The sequence below is a fragment of the Photinus pyralis genome, unplaced genomic scaffold (genome assembly GCF_008802855.1).
Source record: "Photinus pyralis isolate 1611_PpyrPB1 unplaced genomic scaffold, Ppyr1.3 Ppyr1.4_LG7, whole genome shotgun sequence".
NCBI classification, from domain to species: Eukaryota; Metazoa; Arthropoda; class Insecta; order Coleoptera; family Lampyridae; genus Photinus; species Photinus pyralis.
Window position 1 is genome coordinate 20,058,517 of NW_022170738.1, and position 26,948 is coordinate 20,085,464.

At 35.2% G+C, this 26,948-nt stretch overlaps 2 protein-coding genes across 2 annotated transcripts; both read left to right on the plus strand.

Moving 5' to 3' along the window:
• The first annotated feature begins 6,282 nt into the window (after nucleotides 1–6,282).
• On the plus strand, nucleotides 6,283–13,593 carry LOC116176104 (pre-mRNA-processing factor 39-like). Its single transcript, XM_031494577.1, has 5 exons — nucleotides 6,283–6,294; nucleotides 10,130–10,243; nucleotides 10,442–10,810; nucleotides 12,455–12,921; nucleotides 12,974–13,593. Exons 1-5 carry the CDS (start codon nucleotides 6,283–6,285, stop codon nucleotides 13,230–13,232), a joined length of 1,221 nt encoding a protein of 406 aa, XP_031350437.1. The 3' UTR covers nucleotides 13,233–13,593.
• A 4,740-nt stretch (nucleotides 13,594–18,333) lies between these two features.
• LOC116176795 (nucleolar complex protein 3 homolog) lies at nucleotides 18,334–20,697 on the plus strand. Its single transcript, XM_031495556.1, has one exon. The coding sequence runs from the start codon at nucleotides 18,429–18,431 to the stop codon at nucleotides 20,667–20,669; it is 2,241 nt and encodes a 746-aa protein (XP_031351416.1). The 5' UTR covers nucleotides 18,334–18,428; the 3' UTR covers nucleotides 20,670–20,697.
• The last annotated feature ends 6,251 nt before the right edge of the window (nucleotides 20,698–26,948 follow it).

The window sequence follows — 26,948 nt, forward strand, 5'->3', positions numbered from 1 at the left end:
TATCTATATTCATACAACTTTACATGCGTGGATTTATTAGATTTACCAATTACTCCTCCCGATAAACTTGATCCGCCTTGGTTAGTTGGTTTAAGAAATACATCTACAAAATGGTACTTAACCGTCAAAATTAATAGTGTCACAATTTCATCTTTTTTATTACTGTGTTTTTCATTTCGTCTGATGTCATTCCATTGCACAACATCTTTGAGATTAATTATTATCGATAAGAGGGTCAGTTTAAATTTTTGGTTTCTAAGATCTTTGAAATTTTTGTTTCGAATGTGGTTTGTTTTTAATTCTTTTTATTGTTTTTTCTGAATAAATCTATTATTATTATCGTCGGTGTTTCTATTGTCAGAACTCAGGTATAACCCTGGTTAAATAATCGCACGGATTAAAAAATCAAGTAACAATTCGTGTTTGTCGAGTTCTAAAAAAATCGGACAAATTTTCCATTTTCTCGGAAATCTGTCCGATATACCTATGGAACATAAATCGAACAAACTTAGTTAAATTAGCAAGAATGATATAAAATCAAAATGATTCTAACAGATGAAATGGTGCTTTTCAAAGAAGGTAGCAGAGCACTTGGATATAATACAGACATTCTTCGTTAATTTGAAGAGATTGCTAATAATTCTTCACTGTTTTAACGATCTTTCAAAAGGAGTAATGATGACAGGTAAACTAGAATTTTTGAGTAGCTGTAGATCACTAATGTGCGGAAACATTATAGGCTGCTACAAGATAGTAGTGCGCAATTCCGAAATACCCTGTAAAATAAAACAGTGATACAGTACTTCGTATTCGTAAATTTACTAAAATTGTTTTATACGTGCTAAGTGCAATCTGTCTGGGGGTTATTTATTGCTAATAAGAATGCCTGTTATGGTAACATTTACCTACTCGAGTGCGATTCTATTTAAATAGGGAAGTAGGAGGACAATTTACTTCGGCCCGGAGACTAATACAATAAAACTGGAAATAAATCACTTCTTACTTTCTTTGTTTGTGTTTGATGGAAGTATATAGGCAGAATTTTGTGCGAGGAATTTTTTCAAATTGCTAAGGTGCTAACAACTGCGCTACCAGATCGTTGCCTAGCAATAGCTGGTAATGCGTCCCATAATAAATAGTCAGCCGAACGCGTAAAGAAAGTACGGATTCTCGCTGTAATTTCTTGATGGAAGCGAAAGATCGGTTATTTAAATAAACAGTACACGATCATGGCAGCGATTGTAGCTTGTTTTCTTGTTTATTTTGAAGTGTTATGGCGGGTAATTTTGTAAATTACCCCCCTGAAGGTTGAATTTGTAACTAAACTACATATTAGCGGTGGATCGAACGGTCGACTAATTCCTATCATTAGCGTTAAGGTTCGATTCGTGATGTTTGAATATGTTGACGTGGATGGGTTCATGAAATATGGTGATGGTACTTACCGCAGAAAGGAAATTTATACATATTTTTTTAACTCGCGCATTCTATCTTGATTGGTTTTGTTAAAACTGGGGGCTGTCGAGACATTGAGGTTTGACCTGGCCCTCGTCCTTTCCCAAAAAATCCGAAAGTGTGACCCGAAGTTTTGAACAAAGAGAGTGATTAATTAACAATTAATTGCATTAAGAGTAGTATATAGCATTAACAACGCCTATGTGTAAATGGGTTAATAATTTGTAGGTACCCATATTTCTTAAGAATGCCTTAACTGTAACCCCGTCCATAGTATTTCATTACAAAATGAAAACGTGTAATTATATTTTCAAAATATCAGAAACCAGTCTCCAATTTATTATCGTGTCGAGAGACGATTGCGGTTTTCTTCTTGTAAATGGTATGTTGTGTCCAGTCTAAGGGTAACCTCACATTAAGGCATATTAGTTAGGTAGTTTTCTCGACTTTACTTAATTTATGTAATTATAATACGGTTCACTATTCGAATTCCAGCGCCATCCATGGCTCATTAATAAATTATGCATCATTTTTTGCTTGCACTGCAGTATCTTCTTAGGTTTAATTTTTAACACGATGACCACCTTTTGAATTTTTTTAATTGACTAATTACAAGGCTAATTTATTTAAAAAACACTTCGCGACTTTTCAGTTTTTTGGTAGTGCAAACCTAAATCAACGCCAGTGCGTGTCCAAATTTTCGCAACAACTGATTGGAGTGGAGAAATAATTCGCTCGCTCTTATTTTGCAGGTAAAAAAAGTGTTTTGCGTGCAAAGTATGCGTTCCGTTATAAGAAGACGAAATTATGGAAGATGCAAATTACCTATTTCAGAGGATACAATTGGCGGAATCATTAGGGGTCCTTTGTGTACATATAACGGGACGCATTTTTAATGACAAGTTATAAAGGGTTCGGCTACTTCTTTAAGACCACCGAAGTCAACATGTCAAAATCTGATTTGATGACAAGATCAATAGTTATTCATTGTATAAGACCATAAAAGTGAATTATGAATTAAAATTCACGAGATGGTTAGCTTTCCTTTATTGTCTTGTATACCTAATACAAAACTTTATTTTGCAGCAGAAGTCACAGAGATCATTATAAAACTTGTAAAAATCCTGTACGTGCAAAATACCAAGATTAGGTTTCCATGGAAACAAAACAATATTGTATACTGGTCTGAACTTCAATTTTATATCGTGCTTCGTGTGTTATTTTTTAATAAGAATGACAGACGTCGTTGGAATGTACAATGATTAGTTTCACTTTATCTACTCTTGGCGTTAAAGTATAATCATTTTATCTATCCTTACGGTTAAAAAGACACTTAGCTTACTAATATCTTCTATAGAATAAACTTATTTGATTTTTTTATGATGTCATAAGTGCATTATCTTTCCCTCAATTGTACGTTTCTATTTCCTATTTCTTTACATAGTTGGCCTTCCATTAGTACAACATAAACATAGCAAATAGGTGTTTACTTGCAACCTTGTGACTTACGGATTGCGATTATTACATATTTCTGTCGTGTGCATTACAAGGAAGTTATCTTTCTGTTACTTAGTCCATACATCGGAACGTTCCTGATTATTTGAAGATTAAACAATGTACAATGAGAGTGTGACGTTAATCAATTTGCTTTTCACGACCTATATTAATTTTTTCCCGCGTTATTAATTGCTAAAGTATATTCGTGAAATAATAAATAACGTTGTTTCTTTCCTGTTTTAGCCCCACCATTTTGTGGGGAATAAAATTCCTTTGTCTTTTGTAATTACGGAGGCACCGTTACAGTATCTGCATTCAAACGTATAAACTGAAAACCATGCATGCACCCGAGCCCCTGACCCGAGTATAATAGTGATAAAGTATTATCTTGTAGTCGAGTTGTCAAATCACCATAAGGAAAGGTTTTATTGTTTCCTTCAGCTTACGTTCGCAACATGGAAGTTACTTATACAGGGGAATTTACGCACAACTTTTGAAAGGAAGACTTACCAAAGAAAAACAAGTACAAATTGTGCACAACCCTGTGCAGGTAAAGCGCATTTTTTTAAAACACTCCTACGAAATTTCTTTCATAAATAAGAAAGTTGGCATTGCACATCCTACACAAAACCAAATTTGGAAAATGGCGCTACATTTGCTTTTATTCCAAGTGGCTATGTATCAAATTTTATTTAAATGCCTCCATAAATAAGAAAGTTGGCACTGCGCATGCGCAAAACCAAATTTTGAAACTGGCGTTAAATTTGGTTTTGTTCCAAGTGGATATGTATCACATTTGATATAAATGCACAATGGTTATATTTCATCCATACGTCCCAATCGCCCTTTGTAGGTACATACTTTCCTTTGACAATTCAAGCTTAAGATATAAGGAATTATAACCGATCACGACAAGGGATCGAGGAGGAAGACTATGGTTAGTTTAGTATCAATTAATTACTTTCGTTGAGACCTTTCATTAGAGTACCATGAAGGATAAAACTAGTTCCACTCCCCACTCCCCCCCTTCCTCTTGCATTCCGTACTTTGATAAGAGGACCGTAGTTTGTAGAAAACTGTTCCTTTCGTTGAGACCTTTAATTAGAATACAATTAGAGATCAAATTAATTTTTAACCCTCCACCCCTCTCAGGCTCCGTCGCGCACTGATCTCGAAACAGAGTCCCACGGGATTCGGGAAAGTTATAGTTTGTACAAATCAATTTATTTCGACGAGACCTTTCATTAGAATACAATGAAGGGTAGAACATGTGTTTACCCCCTACCCCCTAAATTTTCTAAAGTTTAACTTGGCACCACTAAAGGCATGCGTATGCAAAATCGGAGACCAATTGGTTGTCGTATGTAAAAGTTATGCACGTTTTACTTTCAAAAACAGCATCTCAGGAAATAATTCGTGGGAGGGGGCCCCTTTTAGACAGCGAAATTTGATGGTCGTCTGGCACACCTTCAAGGTATAGGCTACCTACTGCAAAAAATTCCAGGACTCTAGGACCATTCCCCTAGAAGTAGTTCAAAACGGTAGAAGTGGGTCCGGACGGACGGACAAAACGCAAACAATAGCAATTTTTTTTAATTCTTAAAAAATGCGATAAAAATTTTTGTAGAACTGTTTTGCTGTTTTAGTATAACCTGTCTTTTTCGCAAACGAAAATCATAACTTTTCAAATTTTCATTATTAACATTTTAGGTCATAATAATAACCATAGATTGTATGAATGAAACTAATAAAGTTTTGTTTTTCTGTTTTTGGCTATCGATTTCGGTTTGTTTCATAACCATCGTCAGACCTTAGCTACAAGCAGTTGTTAGTTTAATGACTATATCTGTAGTAGTACGTTGTATTGAATGGTACAGTCATTTGGAATCATCGGAATGTTTTTTTCATTCATTCCGGAATCCTTTTTACCGCAGAATGTTTTCTATCATTCCCAAACAACCACAATGTTTTTATCATTGCGAAATCATCGAAATGTTTTTTTAATCATTCCAGAATGCCCTTTTTTTCTTTTTTTTTTAATCCTGGAATACTTTTTGTAAAATGTGATTATTATCCCCTGTTCTTTTAGTTTTTTTAAAATTATTCTGGACTTCGAAATGCTGTCTGTATTTGTTATCATTCCAGAATTTTATCGGAATGCTACGTTTATTTTATGTTTTATTATTTCATTTTTCATCGGAATGCTACCGTTTTTTTAAATGGACTTTGCCTTTTTTTTAAATAATAATAATAATAAATGACTTCATTAGACACGCCCATTTTTTGTAATTTTTTTTAAATAGGACTTGTAGATTTTCGAAAAAAAATTGCTCATGGAAGGTACTAACGGGACCCGTCCATTTCCAACCGTTTAAGCTAGGGAAAATGAAAAAGATATTTGACTTTTTCAGTGATATCTCAACTGTTTTAAAAGATTTTTCGAAAATTTCGATTGCGTTGTTTTTTTAGTCACCAAGGGGTAACTTTGCCCCCATTTAAACTACACTGTATCTCTCACTGTTGCGAAAATTATAATGGTGAGCCACAAATTTGAACCACCCTGTACAGTCATCAATCATCTCCGCACACAATTTTATTGACTTTGGTCACTGTTTGTGGACGTTGGTCGTCTTCGATTGCTCTCTCGGCCTTTAGCATGAGAAAAAAACACGTTCATTTCTAACCTCTATAGCAAAAATACTACGACAGCTACCTAAACTGTTTTCGTACTGGAGTAGTAGAGACTTAGGGCTAGATAACACGACATTCGTTTGCCCCACTACTCTCCTAGGGTGGCTTCTGCGCGCGCAGTCTTGTTATTTAATAGCCAGACCTCATGTTTCATTTGAAAAAGAATAACTTTGTGCTACAACTTGAAAACTGGACAATATTGGGAAAAGCTAAAAACATCAACTGTAAAATTATTATACTGTATTCATTATAAGGAGGTAGTAGATGGCGCTGTGTTTGAAGATAAGCACACACAGGAAAAATATAAAGCGGCACTCAAAAATTGTAAAGTACAAATATCCATCACTGAGTTAGGGCAGGAGCACAATGTATCCATCTGTGTGGCCAAAACTTCGAATCTGAATATCTCACGAACAAGTGAGACAGGGATAATAAACGTTGATTATTATATCACTCACCTTCTCCCAGACTCAGACCTCCTAGATGATAGTGTTAGGACCTTACATTTTACATTGTGTCTTGAGGTATCTGAGGTTACAATTTTAGAGGTCGTCATCTGCTAGTTCTTTTATTTCAAGTAGCACAGAGACTGTTGAAGTGTGCAAACCATTGAGTTAGAAAACTAATGGAGTGAATATAATGGTGGAGGGGGTAAGAATTTTTGTAGACGGAAGTTGCCACAGATAGAGGCCACTCGCGTGGATAGGTTCCCGTAAAGGTACATTTTGGCCGACATTATTTGACATATGAAAACGCGGGTCCTGTCACTCTCAGTTTTCCACCAAATTCAAATTTTATTAAATTTGCCATTTTAAAGTACCTAATAATTTCGGATCGGTGTTGTGCTCTGGTTTATATAAATAACTAACTGCCGCATAGTGTTTTTATCACAGGCAATTTTGTGAATTGAGAATGATTAGCTGCGTATCATGCAAAATTTCTCATAAAGGGAAGAAACATGGCATTTCCTTTCATCGGTAAGACATCGTCATTTATCATGTTGTAGGCGAGGTTGTAGGTACCTAGTTTATGATTCTTAGTTTTCCAAACGAACCGGTACTTCGAGCAAAATGGTTACCTAACACTTGTAAATATATCTCAAGAACAGCTCTCGAAATTTACTTTTGTGCTCACACGCTTCATTGACTGTGATTTCGACCAAAGGTTGCACCGGAAAATTTTCATCAAATATCTCGTCAAATATGCAGTAGGTAGGTACTATCAAAACTTGTAATGAACCTGAGACCAACCAATCAATTGTAGCTATTGATCAACACAGTGAATTTAATGGGAGTTGTCAAGTTGTAGTGGTTATAGTAAACTGGCCTTAATTATACTACTGGAACACATCGATGTATATTTAGATTTGTAATCAATGATTAAATTAAATCTGCATACTTTCCCATCCTTGTCTATTTTGTTTACTTTACCACGAGCATGTATTTTACTCCTATACGTTTTTTTATGTTATTATTCCTATTAGTGGAAAGAAAATTATATCTCTACGCCACTGAAGTGAGACGCTAATGATAACGGAAGTGGTGTGGTACTTTAATCACAGTTAGAGGCCACTTTTGGTTCCCGTGGTCTACGTCTGGCCAAGCATTTGATTCCCTCCATTAGTTTTCTAACTCAATGGTGCAAACATTGAATTCCATGACAATGTGTATCTATGATACCGAGTAGTAAACAAGTTAAGTTTTTGAAATATAAAAAGACATTTTCGTACTTCCGAGACTAAAGTGACAACTTCACTCCGTTATGACAAGTACTGAAGTGTCACTTTTTGTCCCGCGGGGATTAAATTTAGACGAAAATCCCGGAAGGATGTAATTACTAACGAGGCAATTTCAGTAGGTTGTTCCACATTTTGTATGCGGCACCACTTCTTTAACGTATCGTACTGCTGCTCATATACTTTTTTGGATTTCGGTGGTATCAATTCTTTACCTAGTTTGGCTGCTTTTTATCAATATCAAATACACCTTTGTCACCCACCACCAAAATTATGACACTAGCAATGACAGTTTCCAAATTATTTTTGTTACCATAGCATAGGGATTGTCGTACCAACGCAACGTTCCTATGGTAACTTGCTAAGCAGCGATTTTTTGAAAGAACGGGTTCTCTAACTCCATACATATTAAGTGTTTCAGTTTCAGAAGTACGAAAAATATCGTATATACCTTGCGACTGAAGTAGTGGTCTTAATCCCTCAGGTAAATTATGGCCCTCCCTTCGGTCGGGCCATAAACTTTACCTTCGGGATTAAAAGTACTACTTCAGTCCCGCGGTATATAATATACTATTTGTACTTTTTAATATCGTCCGTTTATTTTATTAGTTAATCCTCGATATTACCACACAACACTTTAGAGACAAGGTAAATTAACGACATCGTAAGAGTTAATTAAATTTATTCTTTGTCTGTGTCTGGCATGATTTAATAAAAGACTTTATTATTATTATTATTAATTGGAAATGAACTCTTGTTGATTTGCAATAGAAACATTTTATAATAAATGCGCCATGGGAGGGACTAGGTGCCTTGGCAATTAGAAAGCGTACAGGCGTTCCAGAATAGTCAAATGGCAGTTTACACCAATACAATAAATGAAAGAATTCAAGCTTTTGTCATTTGGAAAATCTTTTGCTCAAAGATACAGTGCGATCAATAATGAGTTGCTGCGCCGCTTCAATAAATTATGACGTTAGTAATCATTTGCCGCAACAGGCGTGGTGCACCAATACTAAAACATAACCTTAAACTTCAAACCAAAGTAAACTTTTGACGTTTAACCATATTTAATCTAAATCAACGATTTAAGCACCTTGTGAATTTCCAAATTATGTGAAACTACACAAATAGTAAATTATTACAAAAATTGAAACGATATTTTATTTCTTTTACAACTCGTTAATATCGAAGTAATTGGATAAATTACATGCACACTATCACAACTGTTCGAAGTGCTCGCCACCATTATTAAGACAGGGATCCACTCTTTTCTTCATGTTTTCGAAGACGGAATGTAACTACAGTTGCGTAATGTTTCAAACGGCAGCTTTTATACCTGCTCGTAATTCGGCAATGGTGTGTAAATGGTTCCGAATACGTTGCAATCTTGTAAATTTGCATTAAACCAATTGCATGCAATAATTTAGAGGGCTTTGTAAATCTGGACGATGAATTCTTGTAACACGGTTACTTTAAACGATAAAAGTACAACTTTCTCCAGACAGTAGTGTGACACGTTCCGTATGGTATAAGATACCCGTTTGTCGTAGAGACTTTTTCGGAATTTGCTCAAGAGGTTTCTCGAAACTCCTATATACACAAACGTATCGAGTACCTACTGCCAAACTCAATTTTCGTCTTTAGTCCCATTACGGAAACAGGACTGCAAATGCATCTTATTCTCTTCTAAAGTAAAAGGCATGTCGGGAGTAAACTTATTACCTTTTACACGCTACAACTAAAAAAACGTTTGTTTATAATTTATAAGTAATTTACCCACCTTGTAAATATCCGAAAGAAACTGGTAGACTTGAAAAAAGCCGTTTTGAAATGGACAAAAGTTAAGAATCACAAATCGGAATTATAGGTTATGTTTTTGTTTTGTATTGGTACACATATACCTGGTTGCGGCAAATGATTACTAATATGATATTTTATAAGAGCGGCGCAGCATATGATTATTGATCTCCCTGTATTACCCAAGGAATGCATTGGAATGACAGACAAATAAGTAATTTTTTGTAGCCTAATCTTATTAAAATAATCTGAACAGACTGTGGTCAAATTGCTACCAAACTTGATAACGGCTGCATCAAAGGACAGACTCACGGTCTTACAAAATTATTGATTTCTAGCACAGAATCAAGCTTCAGGCGTTCCTGAATAATACAGGGTGTCTCGAAATTCGCGCACACGGACCATGGGATGGTGTTATACGACAAAAACTGAACAAAAAGCTCCTCTACCAGTTTTCCATCAGACCGCTATTTTTGGAGCTACCGCGGTTTTAAAAATCTCCGCCCCCCCCTAGGCTGCGCCACTGGTTAAACTTAATAATAACACATTTTTAAAAACAAAAGAAGGTTCAAAATAAACTATAATTACGACGAGTACGTAATTACAACAGTTGTTCAAAATGTCCGCCGTCTGCTAGTAAACAAGCTTCAGCACGTCGAAAAAAAAGTGCCGGTCTGATCAAAAACTGGTAGAAGAACTTTTTATTCAGTTTTCGTTGTATAACACCATCCCACAGTCTGTGTGCGCGAATTTCGAAACACCCTGTATAAATTGTATCAAGAATATTTGTAATAATTATATGTTTGATGACAGGGAAAGAAATACTCAATTTTGTATTTTTACTTACAGTTTCAAGTTTTATTTAAACTTTTAATAACTAAATATACAATATAGGTATTATCGTTATGTATGTAGAATTAACCATAACTAATGTAATCATACTTTCTTTAGCAGAGTACAGACGAAGAGACAAAAGTAATTCGAGAAAGGATAGTATCGATCCGTAGAAAGATTCACAAAAACACAGTTAATGCCGTTACAGCACGCTGGAATTTTGAAGAAGGTGTAAGTATTAAAACTTTCGTTGGTGAAGTGCACCCAGAACTCAAAATGATGATACACTTGCTGTGGTTAGCTCTTGTGTTACCAAGAGATAACTCTGATGTTACTGAAGACATCGCAAGGGCCATCTGAAAACTTAAACTAACTTAAGTTTTGTAGTACAATAATAACGGCGACATTTTCATATTAATTACGTTTCAGATCAAACGGCCATACTTCCACGTGAAGCCTTTGGAACGATGCCAATTGAAGAACTGGCAGGATTACTTGGATTTCGAAGTCGAACAAGGTGACCAGGTCAGGATCGTTGTTTTGTTTGAACGGTGTTTAATCGCGTGCGCATTATACGAAGAATTCTGGTTACGTTTCGTTCTTTACCTGGAAGGATTGAAAGACCCCAATTTACAACCCAAAATTAAAGACGTTTACGAGAGAGCTTGCACGATACACCATTTGAAGAAACCAAACCTGCACTTACAGTGGGCCATGTTTGAGGAATCGGTTCAAAACTTCAATCGGGCCGCTGAAATATTGGTTAACCTAGAGAAATCGGTGCCTAATTTACTTCAAGTAAGTCTATATTTTTGTGTTTCCTTTCTGTGTATTGTTTGACCTTTCCAAAAATTGGTCTGTGATTCTTCAATGTTCTTCAACTCTCGAATGTTTTTCACATATTTAAGGATTTCATTAAATACTGAGATTATTCCTACTTTTCAACTATCTGGAGTCTTAAAATAGTATATTATTCCATGAGCATGTAATGGTGGCTATTACTCATGAGAATTCTTTCGAATGAGTAATAGCCATTACATGCGAATAGAATACTATACTTTTTCTACGAATATTTGACAAAATTTAATGAAAATATTCAAACTTATCGTTTGTTACCAAACCAATTGCAGTTGAGTTTTTTTATAAATATTGAAAGTTGGTCATACTGTGACAGTGTGACAATTGAGATGATATCAGAGATGTCAAAAGGTTGTCAAGCTTTCGGTTCTCATTTCTTAAAATTTGATCGTTTAAATTGTGGGTTTATTGCTATATGTAATTATAGCTAATCGCCTAAACATTGAATAATGCGGGTACCACCAAAATTACGACAAAATAACAGGCATATGCGACTTACGAAGTAACAGAATTTGTACGAATACTTAACCTCACTTCCTATTTTTACACTTTGAAGATCCTTTTGTAATTAGTTGTCTTTAAGGTCGAGAAAATGGGAGTTAAATATTCAAATTTTCATATTTATATTTAGCTTAGATCGATCTAAGATATTTAGACTTTTCCGGCCATAAATTTAAACATAGGTAATTGTTTTGCCGTTTCTGTTATATTTGGCGGCGTACAACTTAAATTATTTTCATTTTCGCCATCCATCTTGACACTTTCAAATTCGATGCGTCGGTAATACAGTGATCTTTTCCTTTGAGTTCAATTCAGCAACTTAATTTATATTAAAAACGGTCTAAATTAGCATGGGATTTTTTATTTAATTTAATATTGATTTTCAATTATACAATTTTGCATTCACATTTTTGTTTTTTATGTTATTAAATCTAATTCTTAGATTTGGGCAAGTCATATATTTCGATACAAAGGGAAGTTACAACCAGATAAATTGACAGATTGATTGTTTGTTTTTTATGAAACTTTCTCATTGGCTGGCTGCGGTGAGTTTTTTTAAAGCCATGCCCAGTGATTAATTATTACTCACTGCTGTTATCCAATAATGTGAGGAATTTATACTCTTACTTCATAAAATTGCAACGTTTAATGTATTCATTAACCCATATGAGTAGAAAAAACTTTATTTCCTAGGTTCAGCTTTGTCGCAGTACACTTACTTATTTAGTTCTATCCTATATTATGAAGATTGAGAGGTAAAATTAAATTAATATTGAGTCCACCTTTTTCTATGACCCTGTATTTTTACGAATTCGACCCCTGGCCGATATTACTAATCCTCTAAGTGGGTGGCATTTAAAAGGAGCGCAGGCTTCCATGTGAGAATTGAATTTGATACTGTTTATCAGCATTATTACCTTTTAAAACCCCTTGCATTTAATTTATCCCTTTACATCTGTTGCTATTTCTGTGCTATACTTATTGGTATCAAAATCTTTTTGTGCTTTTAAATCAAATTATTTTTTACCTACGTACATGTTACCAGAAATAGTCTACTCTTTAACATTAATATTCTATTTCTAGGTTGCTTACAGACGTATAAACCTAGAAAGAAGGAGGGCCGATTATGAAAAATGTTGCCAGCTATACGAGCATTACATGAGCACCACAAAGAACAAAGTTATCGCGAGCAACTTGGCGATTAAATTTGCCCGTTTCCACTGGAAAGTCTTAAAAGACCTCGATAAAGCAATGGAGGTGTTAAATACTGCCGTCACCAAAGATTTGAACAACGCAAGATTATATCTACAGCTTATCGACTTCACATTACAAAAAGAGGAATTCACCGAAACCGACATTCTATCCCTTATTGACGCATTTCTTGAGAAAGAAGGAATCGACATCGAACAAAAGGTACTTTTCGCCCAAAGGAAATTGGAATTCCTAGAAGATTTTGGTTCCAACATTCAAGCCGTACAAAAGGCACAAGAAGAATATCAGAAATACACTAAACTAACAAAAGATATGAAAAAGAAAGAGACGTCCAAAGCGTGAGTATTTCAAACTAGTTCTTTTTCCAAATAGCAATTGGTCTTTTTGTAGTGATACGACATTGTCAAAGAAAGATAAAAATCCTCCTCTTCCGTCATCTCAATCGAATTCCTATGGAAATTACGGAAACTATTCAAATTCGACTAATTCGGGCGCTTACAATCAATATTCCAGTGCTCAACAAGGACAATACAATTACGCTCAATATGGACAAGGCGACCAGTATCAGTACCAAAATTGGCAGTATCCGCAAAGCAGTTACGGAAGCTATAATCAGTGGAGCGGATATAGCAGTGGATATGGCTACTAAATTTAATCGTCGGATAATTTATAAATTAATTAGTACCTGTACATAAAAACCACGTTAGGTTAAGTTTTCATACAATTTTTAATTTGTGAATTTCATTGTACGTTTTATTATTTGAGTAAGAGCGGTTTCTTGTCAAATCTAAAAATTATGCACTCTTATTTGAATAATGAAGTCATAAGCACCAATGCCATGAGATGTGTCTATTGTAGGTATTACGCCTTAGATTTAGATTTGAGAAAATTAAACATTCTGGAAAATATATTCACTTTTTTATTTGTTATTTTATTACGTATTAGTAACAGCTATGTGGCTCTTGATCATAATTGTAAAGTAATTACAAATTAAAATTACATTAGCCTTCTTTTGTTTGTTTACCAATTAGCTTTTGACATTTCCTTCCCATTATTGTCAAGATTAAGTTTGCTGATTTGTATCGGAACTAATTTCAGGGTGTGGATTACCTTTTTTTACATATGTAATTGTAAAGTCCTGTATATTTTGAATGTACTTGCATTTATAATACACGGTGTTCTAAGTGTTTTCATATTAATTTTTAGAAAGGTAGCGATAATTGATCACATGACGCTGCCTCTTTGATATAAACATTTTTTTGCAAACATGATAGAAATGTAATACTTAAGATACAACTACCTAAAAGTGAAAAAGTTCATCGGAATATTCAGCATACACTCCATTAAATATTGGACTTGCATGTTCGAACTTTTTTTAATAATGCAATAATAATAATAGGACTTTAGTGCGCTAAACATAATTGACAATGACTTTCCAGCAATTGGTACCATACCCATTAGTGCAAACGGCAGCAGTTCATATAACGCCAAGACCTATTCTTAAACTGAATCGTATACATTCAGATTAAACATTTATTTTTTCATTACACAGGTAATACAGACATAACAGGTAACACACACAATTTTTTGAATCGCCCGAGAACGCTACCTTGAGGAATACAGTGTTCAATTATTTCTTTTGAAGAGCACTCTCCATGATAACTTACAAACTGTTTCCTATTTAGCATATAATTCGTTAAGACATACTCTTCGCAAACCACAGGTTTCGAGCTTCGACAACAGTATTTTATGGTTTACATACAGTCAAACGCTTTAACAGATTACTGTTATTATCTAAATGTTACTGATTAAATTAGCACAGTTGCGTATTAGATCTATATTAAGTGAAACGATGTTGGTTATGGCGTTTATTATATTTAAACTGATACATGATTTACAGACCTACTTTTTAACCTTTTTCTTAATCTTTTCAGATGATAATTTTCTTTTACTGTTGCATTTAGTAACTTCATCATCACTATCATCTTCAAGGCCTTCGATATCTTCCTCATCTGAAAAAAAAAAGATAAAATCTTGAACATACTTTTTGATGTGAAATACGAGAGTATGTTTTTAAGTTCTGAAAAATTCTAAAGATAGTTTACAGAACAAAAGAAAAATTATTCGGTGTACATGTATGAATATAAGACCATCTAAAACACTCTTTACTTAGAAACTTTACAATTTCACTTTTTACATTTTTATTGCACTATCACGTAAAAAAATAAAAGGTGCACTTTTTCGCTCTTGATGTCTGCCTGAGTCACAAAGGCTCCGGAACTACACCACTTACAGAGTTGGTATTGGTCAGAGATTAAAAATTATTTCATGTTTGTATTCTCATTAAGGGATTAAGGGGAATTTTTTGTCATCAACACACTTCTTTTGAAATTTGTAGGTATATGTGCTAGTCCTTTAGTTAAATGCGTCATTTCATGAAATGCCTAGTCATGTGGCACTTTCTACGGATAAATGCTACCCCTTATCGATCTAAAAGGGGAAGGGAAACTACCCCATATGTCAAATTGTCAGCATTTCAATAAATGACTAGGCTTTTTGTGAAATGAAGGATTTCACTAAGACATATTATATATATCGTAGTCTTTTAATGAAATCCGTTATTTCACGAAACGCCTAGTCATTTATATAAAACTGTGGCACAGTTTACTTTCCAGGACCAAGCGATTGGATTCCCTTCCCATTCAAGAACGAGATCGATAAATGGTATCCCTTATCGATCTAGAAGGGGAAGGGAAACTACCCCACACGTACAAATTTTAAGCGTTTCACTAAATGATTAGGTCACGGACTAGGCTTTTCGTGAAATGACAGATTTCACTAAAAGACTACGACATATACATGGCCCTGAGTAGCTGCAGTTGCCTAAAATGCCAGTTAACCACGAACCGATTTTAAGAACACTACATGGTTTATGTACTCAAATTCTGCAATAAAATAAAATATTACCTATTGGAACATGATCAATTCTATCTTGTTCTACGATCTTTGTTAGTTCCATATTAACACTTTTTTGAACACTACGCAGAACATTCACATAATCTGAAAGATTACTCGAGTCCAAATTGATACTTTCGCATATTGTGCCTTGACTGATTTTATTCTTATACATTTCTATTTGAATTTGAGTTTTACATGCCATTTTGTTATGATTAATAACCTCTAAAATGTAAAATCTAAATGAAAAGGAAAATAGCAAGCCAGTAACCCATATCTCTTATATACATATATGCAGTAACCACCATATATACCATGCGATCAAAAATGAGTTGATGTCGAGTGACCTTTGGAATTTTTGTTTACATGGGAAATCGTACTTAACTTAAACTTCCAAAGGTGACTCGACAGCAACTCATTTTTGATCGCCCGTTATAAGAGAAGTATACAGTGAATTTTTTTTAAATGCGAACATAGGAGTTTGCATGCAATGTAATTTCCCTATGTTCGATTTTTAAAAAAACACATCATAGTTCAAATGAGTAGTAGATACAATTAACAGTTGTCACATTTTTAAAAATACAACCGTCCAATTTAATTACGAAATCGGTTAGGTTATTGCTTAGAATGTCAAGGAGGACACTTCGAACATTTATTGTAATTGTTTTCGTTATTTATTTTCTTCATTTATGTATTGAATAGATCAAATTAGTAGAATACCAGGTACACATGACCTCCAAATTATTGAAGGTTGGTTCACAATGAGTTGTGGTGTCAGTGCGTGGCCTGTGAGATAAAGTTATCGTAAAGCTCGCTTTTTGATGCATTGACGTGTGTTTCAATGGCAGTGCTGCCAATTTCGGAAAACAAATCTCAATATTGTACATTTTGAGGTTAATTTAAATTGCTAGGAAACAAACATGAATAACAAGCTAAAGAAACTCATTTTTGCTATGTACATGTACCTAATTCAAGAGACTTATATTTGAGGTTATGTTCAAGAGTATAAAAATAAAGTTGTTGGTAGCACGGAATTTGTTCTAATTTGGTGCTAGTGCGCAAGTCACAAGTATGAAAGTTGGATGGAAAATGGGTCTGGACCTAGTTTCAGATCTAGTTTCTAGATTAGAAACTTGGACGGAATTTTCTGATTTGTATTGTCAAAATTTTAAAAAGTTGTACTAGTACCAGTTCTAGTCAAAGTTTCTAGACGAAAAAAGTATAATGTAAATTGAGCTTAAGTTTAAGAAAAATGTATCCTAAAGTTGCTATGGCCTCACATGGCTTCATTAAAAAAATCTTACCGAGTGCTCTTCATCATAAAGACTATTAGAGTTGCTGTTCATAGTCACACAAGTTGCGCGATTTGGGAATGTGAACCGCGCACACCTCATAGATTGATGTGGTTTTTTTTAAATCGAACATAGGGAAATTACATTGCATGCAAACTCCTATGTTCGCATTAAAAAAAACTCACTGTATATATGGTAACCACTAAAGATATATGGCAGTGGCTATTCGAGCGGTGCCGTGGGTCTATACACAGGTTGTGGTAGACATTTGGAACTGCAACAATCAATTCACTGTGTGATGTTTCACTCTGTATATACATGAAGCACCTAGGGGCTCAAGATGGGTTCATAGCTCTTCGATAATCCGTTGCGTTGATCCGTCAAACGGTTATGACATTTAAGCTAATTTACGATATTTACTGCTTTCCATTTGAGTGCGTGTGAAGCTCTGGAGCAGCTCATTTTGCAAGTTGTTCATTTTGCAAACATTTCAATTGACATTCACAGTACGTAAATAACCACAAAAGTGTTTCAAACCCCAAACAAATAGGTGGTGCATGACTGCATAAGGGGATAAGGGAAATTCAATTTCGGGCCCGTCAGAGCTCGAAGCTTTCTTAAAAGAAACACAGGGCATCGTGCACGGTACAGCTTAGAGCTCCTCTTTCACTCAAATGGAGAGCAGAATGCAGGACTGGCGCCTGCCAATGCTAACCACGAATACTGCAGGTGAGAGAGATGGTAAAACTAAGAAGGCAAGCTGTCTCTTACGGTTACGCATCTGATTGGTTCTTTTAACAGAAGCGATCCCGATCGCATTCAAATTACATTGAAAGAACCAATCAGATGCGTATCCTTAAGAGACAGCTTGCCCTCTTAGTTTTCCCTTCTCTCTCACCTGAAGTATCCGCGCTTATCATTGATACGCGCAGTCCATTCATTATATGTCGATGGGTATATAACCATAACCTACATTTTTATCATTGTATTTATAAAAAATACAATGGTTTTCTATAGGAAGCGCGTGTACCAAATCTGACCTCGTATGCGCATTACCGCTACCGTTATGAAGACATCACCTTGGTATCAATACTTCTTTCCCTAGAGTCTGACAATTTCCCAAGCCATTGCAATTAGTGGCGGATTCAGCAGGAGGCAAAGGGGACAATTGCCCCCTCCGACAAGACCAAAAGGGCTTAGCGAAAGGGCAACACCCTGTTAAACAAGGAACAACTTCATTTACATTATTTCCATTACGTTCTCCGGTTCCTTTAATTGAGCTCGCGTAATGTTTGTTGCCTATCCGTAGGGATATGTCATCACAAGGTAATGTCCTGAAATATGATGATTCAAAGAAAACAAAAAAACAATTTCGTAAATTTAAATTTTAAATTGATTGATTGTTTAACGATGCAATGACTTCTCAATTTCTCATTTCTCGTCTCTCGCACGATCGGAACACTTAGTGGTACATTAGTTACTTCCAAAAAAAGTGTCCTTAAAACTTAACCAAAAAATTTCCACAATTTCCAACCTCATTTTCTTAAAAAAAAGTTCTGCTCATTTTCACGTTTAAAAGCTCATTTTACACAACTTCGATGGCTAAAAAAACTCATTCTCTAAAAGTTAAGAATAAGAAATCACAATCAAAGTCTTTTGCTAAAAAATCTCTGCACCAGAAATCCAAGTTCAAAGATGGAAAGTCGCCAAAGAAAAATTTTATGCTCACAAAACATAAACAATTAAAAAGTAAGAAAAAGAAAAAAGAAGAAACAGGGAAGGAAGTTCTAACACCAAAGGTCTTCTCACACGAAAATAAAAAGATTGTCGAAGAACTTTACTCCTCTAAATTTGATACCCAGCACGAAGTGGGAGATTGGGACATGCTAGAAGAAGAGTATGAGAATTTATACCAACAAGAAGAGACCACGCTTACTAAACATCTGTTACCAATTAAAACCAAAACGGGAATCGTTCCTGTAGTGGAAGAAATCTCGAATGAAGCAGATGAGCCACAGATCAGTGAAGACGAAGTTGAAGAAAACGAGGTAGAAGAGGAGCCCAAGGTTACTACAACGATCACGGCGGCAGAACTATTGGTACGGCAGAGTAAAACTGTAGGAGATAAAAAGATTCAAATTGGCAGTTTGAGTGCCAGTATTTTAGAAGACCCGAATGAGAAAATTGATAATTTAAGGATTTTAGTCAAGATGCTTGAAAGAGATGAAGTGAATGATTCGTTAATAATTAAAAAAATGGTTATTATGTCTTTAGTTGAAGTCTTCAAAGATTTATTGCCTTCGTATCGTTTTAAGGAAGATCTTGATAAGTCCGTAAAATTAAAAAAGGAGACGTTAAAATTAAATAAATTTGAATCAACAATTCTGCAAAGTTATAAAAAGTTTCTTCGCTTTTTAGCAATATTTTCATCCGTTTTAATTAAACAACAAGGTAGAACTGCAACGTCTAACAACGTGAAATTGAGATTGGGAGAGATATCTGTGAATGCGTTGTCCGAGTTACTACAGGCGCATCCTTATTTTAACTACAGTGAAAATATAGCGCAAGTTGTAATCCCCTTTTTGAACCATTCAAATAGTGCGATTCGCGAGAAAGTTAAATTAATGTGCAAAACAATATTTAGTGACGATTTAAAATCGGAAATAACACTGAAGATTGTGAGACTAATAAATCATTATCTCAAGAAATTTGATTTCGTCATCCACACAGAAATGCTGGATGTACTGCTTTTTTTAAAAATTAAGGAAGTCAACATGGATAACGAAAGGATTCAGAAATTGAAGCAGAAGAAATTACAGTCACATAAGGGAAATATATTGAAACTGTCGAAAAACGAAAAGAAACGGGCTGCACGCGTGAAGGAAGTGGAAAAGGCGCTAATGGAGGCGAAAGCTGAAGAGAGCAGACAGGGTAAACAGAAGAATGTCACGGAAATAACTAAATTCATTTTCGGAATTTTCTTTAAAGTGTTGAAAAACTCTACAAATACGAAAATTGTAGGCATATGTTTACAAGGGGTCGCACAGTTCGCGCATTGCCTGAGTATCGAGTTTTATATGGATCTTATTGCTATTTTAGGCAATCTGCTACAGGAGGATTGGATGGCTTACACGGAGAAGCAGAAATGCATTCAAACAATTTTTGCTATTCTTTGTCAACAAGGGGAAGTATTCAATTTTGATCCGGCGGGATTTTATTCTAATATATATGAAGAGTTGTTAACTGTTCACTGTGGACATACCTACAAGGACTTCAGTGTAGTTTTAGATACTCTCATATACGCATTAGTGAAACGTCAAAAGAAAATATCCCAAAAGCGGATGGCAAGTTTTCTGAAGAGGTTGGCAACGTTAAGCTTGCAAGTATCTCACGATGGGGCATTAAGTTGTTTGGCCATTTGTAAATCCCTTTTACAGTCGAATACTGCGATGGACATTTTATTAGATTTGGAATCGTCATGGGGCGATGGCTCCTATCAGCCTGAATTAAACGATCCCGAATACTGTAACGCATCCAATTCTGCTTTGTACGAGTTAAGTCTGTTATATCGTCATTATCACCCTACCGTTTCAGAATATTCAAGACGTATTGCGCACGGGACTTCTGCTTCAACTGAAGGTTTACCTAATGTTCTTAGTCGAGCTTCGGCGGATGAAATATTTAAAACCTTTGATATGTCACAAATGTGCTTCTCTCCATCAATTCCAATTTTAAAAAATGTACCTAAAAACAAAATAAGGCACAAGTGCAATGATCTTAATTTTGTTAGAAATTGTAAAACGATTATAAAAAATGAGAAATGCGGTATATTGTCCTAAATTAAAGTTGCAGTTTACACTTTTAAAATTTCTTTCAATTTCTTCAATGTTCCAGATTCTACTACCTTGCCCTGTATACAGTATACAAAGAGTAGCCACTCTTTGCAAAAGAGCAAAAAAATGAATTCGTTTGGATTTTAGTCTACTGTAAATGAGTCTTTCCAAAGGTAGGTATTGTATTTTTTCAAAAGCTATAATAGTGAACTTGCCCCTTTATTACTACATTTTTGCAACTCTTTCTCCCATAACATATTAGAGTTGGTAATAAATTGGGGATATATGTAGTTCTGACAATTAATTACTTATTTTAAACTCAATTTTGGAAATAAGGGGGCCAATTTCAACACTAATTACTGGAAAGGTTAATACAGGAGAAATGTGTTCGTAAGTTACAAAATACTGTTGGCCAATGAAAATCATGGAAATGTTTAATTGTTCCGAAATTTTAGGAATCTGGATTTCTACAGGCACTCCTGAATACCCCTAACCAGTAGTTCTATAATTTGTTTATTGATTTTAGGTTTTGATTTAATGTCACAAGGAAACATATTAATAATCGTAATTGCTAATTAGAATTAATTTAGCTTTGGCATGAAAAATCAATTATTTTAGTTTTTAACTTCCTAGCTCCAGCTAAGGGGGCATTATTGCGATCACACCGATCACCGTTTTTTGGACAAATTAAAATTTCATGATGTCTTTTTAGATCGTTTGACCGCTAGGGGGCGCTTCTCGAAGTTAGTCGATTTCTTTAATGCCCGCCCATACCTTTTTTATTAAAAATAATTGATTTTGGCAAAATCTTTCTTTTAGAGCACTTTTTTATGTAGAATCCGTTGCGATACACAATTTTTACACGGAATATCGCTAGGGATATCGTACTTAACTTCCAAAGACGACTCGTCCGCCACTCATTTTTGATCGCCCATTATAATTAACATTTAAAATAAATATAACAAGTGATACATCAAAATTTAGAAAATTTTTTGTTCTTTTCAAAACCTCCAAAATATATAAGCTGGTCCATATGAAAAAATGCGTAGATCATGGTCGTATTAAAAACCAAACACCCTATATAAAAACTGTATCGCAATTGATTCTAAAAAAGTGCTCTCAGAAAGATCGACTTTGCCAAAATTAATTATCTATAATAAGAATAAGTTATGGGGCATTAAAGAAATCGACTAAATTTGAGAAACGCTCCCTAGCGGCTAAACGATTAGAGATAACTGAATTCGCTTTGCGTGAGGGTTTATTAGGCATAGGTACGGAAATGAAAAATTATGGGTCGGATTTTTAAGAAAAATTTTGTGACACCGCATCGGCATCGAACCTTTTTTCAAATAACAACCTAACATGTTTATTACCTAAATTATTCAAAAGACCTTCTTTTTCTGTGTACAACTTACAAAAATTGTGGCAGATTTTATTACAATAAAAAACTGAGGAAAAAAGGCAGAATTAAAACACTAAAAATTTTTTGCCCAGCAACTCAGTTAAATACATGATTTCTTTAAGAAGTTAGGCATATAAAGGATGTAAGGCAGTAAAAAACGTCTTTACTTATATCTTAGTTTTTAACGCCACAGCGTCCGATAACTGTTTTTTTTAGCGCATTTTCCAACTCGCATGTTGGCGGTATATGATGGCCACTTTCTCAGTCCATCTAGAGCCATAACTATACTCTCACAGTTTTTTTTTTTTTTTTGTTTTTTTTTTTCAAGATACTCAGGGGCTACTGGGAACAACATTGCTTGACTGTAGACAATAAATGAATTATTGGTAATAAACACAATCAAATTTTAAAGAAAAAGCGCTTGAAGTCGCAACAACGTAGGGCCCGAGGTATTTACGAAAGAAAGTGTCACAAAAAAATTATCGATATCGCGAACTAATCTGGTATTCATAATTGAATAAAGGGTAAATTGGTGTGTAGCGCCGGTCCTTTCTTTTGTGTTGCGCTAAACGTTGCGACTACCAGTTCCGTAATCTTTTATTTGAATGTCACTTAATTAATATATATATACAGGATGTCCCATTTATCTTGAGGCAATCAATTATTGCGGAAACTAGAGGGGATATCAAAAAATTATTTATGCAGAAGCCTATTTAACGATGCTATGCACATTTACACATAGGTAACTATCGCTTAAGGGTCGAGTGTAGGGCAACTAATTTTTTCAAATAGAAACCTAAGATCTACTTGTTATTGAATATCCTTATTCTACTTCTACATCGGAAAATAATAGGCTTCCATGGGAAACATTCTTTCCTTATACTTACCATTTGTTGAAGACACTCTCCCAAAAGCAAGATTTTCTCCTCATACAGTTGGATTCTTAGCTGTACCGAGTGACCCAATAAGATTGTTCCTCGGCCACATCTCGAGAACCGTTCGTCATATGAGTTAAAAAAATTATTGGTAAATCGGTCATGAAGAATCGCTGGAAAATATTTTCAAGTTCTAAAAGTGACCAGAGGGCGTAACTGCCATCTTAAATTTTAAAATTGCATTTTCTTTAAATTTCGCGTAATAAACTAAAAAAATTGTTCACGTTTTTAAAGAGAACCAATTTATCTATCATTTTTATAAAACAAAAACTCAGTTATCTCAAAAACAAAGATGGTGTGGGGCGTTCAATTGTTTTTGCAATAACCTGCTTTAATTTCTTAACCGTTTGACCGATTTTAACAAATTTGGTATGGTTGAAAAGAGCATTACCTGGGCAATGAGAATCAACCAAACTATAGTTAATTTAGTTGAATCCTTCTGCGCCAGGGGGCTAGTTTTGACACTATGATCCAAAATCCTAAATAAATCAAATGGTGTGATATAACTTTTTCTTTATGAAAAAGTAGCCATAAAGTGCAGTTTTTTGAATTTGTAATCTTTTCTAAAATGCCGATTTCTAACCACGAAGCATTTAATATGCTGGCGATATATTTTGAGTATTTTCAAAATGCCAAAATGCGCTGATGCCCACATCTTCTATTTGCGTTATCCGAATCAACCACGAACCATCGCCGCCAGCATATTAAATGCTTCTTGGTTTGAAAGCGGCATTTTAGAAAAAATTACAAATTCAAAAAACTCCACTTTCTGAATGTAAACACAGCAGAATAATTTACAAATTACGGCTGTTATCATTTTCTAATGCATCATGTTTAATTTTGTTGTTTAATTTTCCAAGGCCTACCTAAAAGTGTAGAGCTTTTCCAACCAATCTTTCGCGCCATCGACAAATACCGGAAATACATCAAATAAGATACAATTTAAGCATTTTTATTAATTAATCTCATTTGCCTAATATTTGAGGTTAGGAACGAGATTTTGAAAAACGGTTTTCACTGGCCTCTTTGGGTGTTATTTGGCTACTTTTTCATAAAGAAAAAGTCATATCATTTCATTTGATTTTTTTAGGATTTTGGATCATAGTGTCGAAACTAGCCCCCTGGCGGAGAAGGATTCAACTAAATTAATTATATTTTGGTTGATTATCATTGCCCAAGGAATGCTCTATTCAACCATACCAAATTTCTTAACGGTTAAAAAAGTTAAAACAGGTTATTGCAAAAACAATGGAACGCCCCACGCCATCTTTGTTTTTGAAATAACTGATTTTTTGTTTTTACGAAAATGATAGATAAACTGATTCTCTTTAAAAATGTGAAAAAAGAATGTTTAGTTTATATTATGCGAAATTTAAAGAAAATGCAATTTTAAAATTTAAGATGGCAGTTACGCCCTCTGGTGGTTATTTTTAGAACTTGCCTTTAAGTGCGATTTCTTATGTAAACAAAAATACCAAACGTAACTCGACATAACTTATTTTTCATCGTTTTTATTTTTTACTGAAGTTACTTAAAATTTTTATTCAAAATCAATACACACGTTATTATGGTCAATTTTTTCCCTCTACAACATGCTATTTTTAAATTTTAAATCCGACATTTCGTCTCCGGTTAACCATCATCAACTTTGTTTTCCTTATGGAAGTAATTTTTACTTTTTGTGTCATTTGCTAGAGAATTTTTTTCTGGTTTCAAAAATGTAAACACTCCCACACAGGGCCGGACTCGACCTACCAAATGACTCGGGCGTTTTTGATAAACCGGCCCACTACCTCACCAGACCTACCAATATAAGGGAAAAAATACGTTTTTTGATTCAAACTTAAAACTCACAACACAGACAGCGTGCATCTTTTTAGGATCCACAGTATACACGTTCCGGCTGAGCGGCCCTTCCGGGATTCCACCGCGCTGCTTCCCGGTTGTGACACGACCGGCTTGTTGAGGCACAAGACCGCGGCCCCGGGCCTCGAACTATCACCGAATTGTTATATATTTCCCATGTTATTTATGTTGCTATGGAAAGTAAATAACATGAGAAATATATAACATTCGAGTTTCTATCGGAAACATGTGAAAGGGAAGCCGTAATTCGGCTTTAAGAAACCTTAAACCACGTGACAAAAGTCGCAGCGGACGGTAACTTTTGGGTGCCCGAAATCTACTACCCCTCTAAGACCCGCGCCTTGTAAAAGGCGGTTAAAAAATTTCCGTCACCCAGGAGTCGTGTGCACTTACAAAATCAAAAACATCAGTTTGAAAACAAGCGGATCAAAACTGTAGAAGATAGGAAAAAATTGTCAAAGTCCTCGTGTGAGATCGAAGGGACTTCAGTGCATTTTTGTGTGGCAGATCAGTATTCCATTAGCCACTTTTGACTCAACCATCAATAAGCTTGTCGAAGGCTACCACATTCCCTTCGTCGGTACCCGCTTCCGACGTCCCGTGCATCCCCAATTTGCGTTTGAAGTTTTGACTCCACCATCAGTAAGATCTTGTCGGCGGCTATCACATTGCATTTGTCGGTGCATACTTATATTACACCCACATTTTGGTGGATTTCGCTAAAAACCTCCCACAAGATAGTTCTTAATTTTTGGGGCACTTCTCATTGCTCGAGCTTCTATTGGCGACACGAGAAAGAGAGACAGCGATTCACGTTAAACCGCGTGACAAAATTCGCAACGGAACGTAAAAGGCGCCCGAAGTAGACTACCTCTCGAAAACGCGCGCGCGCCTTGCAAAAGGCCGTTAATTTCGCCCCTAGGACAAAAAACAAAATTCCGTCACGCTGGAGTTGTGGGTGTTTACAACATCTTTCCGACGACACCAATTTGAAAAGAATCGGACCAAAACTGTAGTAGAAGATAATACTGAAAAACCTTCACGTTAGTAAACTACGCTCGAGGATGACGCCCTGATGTCGCCAACCCCACATCATGTAGCCCTGTCCCTAAGGTTGAAAAATTACACGGCATTGTAGATACATGTACACCCGTTGCCTTTCTACAAGAGTTCTTCTACGTGCCCACATTTGCTGCCAGCCAGCCAGCCAACCAGCCAAAGTGAGATTAAAAGCTACTTTTTACAAATAAATTTGCAAAAATGCGCTAAAAATGGTCTACGGTCTATGGCATTAAACTATCAATGAAATCTGTAATTACTTAGAAAGCCTTACGGCAGATGTCGCAACACGTTGCGATAATCTTTTGTCTATGCCCCCCAACAAGAAAAGTGAAGTGAGTGTTTTGTACAGTCGTGTGCAAGTGCAGTACAGTGGCGATGCACATTGTTGTTGTAAAACACTTCGGGGGTCTAAATAAATGAATAACATTATCTACGCCATTCGTAACCGAATTTATTAAACGGACAAATAACCGTTACGCGTTTGTTTTGTTTACACCTGCGTTACTCACCCTTGCAGTGCATTAATTTTGCTGTTTTCGCGTTGAATTGAAATGATTAATAAGTGATCGGTGTGTCCGAAAATGAAGCTTTGTAAACATGTAAAATGTCTGTTACTTATTAAGTGCAATATTTAATGTGGGTGAAGTTTTAACGCGATTCTACCTACACTAACAAAAAGTACTACAACATTCGCAGATATGGTCAAACGGTAAGCTTTCATTGTAAAGAAATCATAAATACAAGCAGGCAGGGGACGTACCCATTTTGTCTGTTTTATTTACTAAAATTGATCGAGTTTCTGATAAATGTATCGTTTGTTGTTACCACTTTATGCGGACATGTACAGTACGTGCGTATTGATTTTGCTTATATGCAACGTGATTATCATTTAATTAATTATCTACTAAAAACAAGTAGGCTTGTCTATTTTTAATTGGAGCGAAAACGAAACTTGCGTCGTTTTCAAAATGAAAGAGGTGCATTAATTAACTCAAATTAGCGCGAATAATTTTGTTCATT

What these genes read in the sequence shown, in the direction of transcription:
- LOC116176104 (XM_031494577.1), top strand. An exon ending in GCTGGAATTTTGAAGAAGGT is followed by an intron (nt 10,244 to 10,441) that starts GTAAGTATTAAA and finishes ATTACGTTTCAG; the next exon opens with ATCAAACGGCCATACTTCCA. An exon ending in CGGTGCCTAATTTACTTCAA is followed by an intron (nt 10,811 to 12,454) that starts GTAAGTCTATAT and finishes TTCTATTTCTAG; the next exon opens with GTTGCTTACAGACGTATAAA.
- LOC116176795 (XM_031495556.1), top strand. Translation starts at nt 18,429, where the DNA reads ATGGCTAAAAAAACTCATTCTCTAAAAGTTAAGAATAAGAAATCACAA.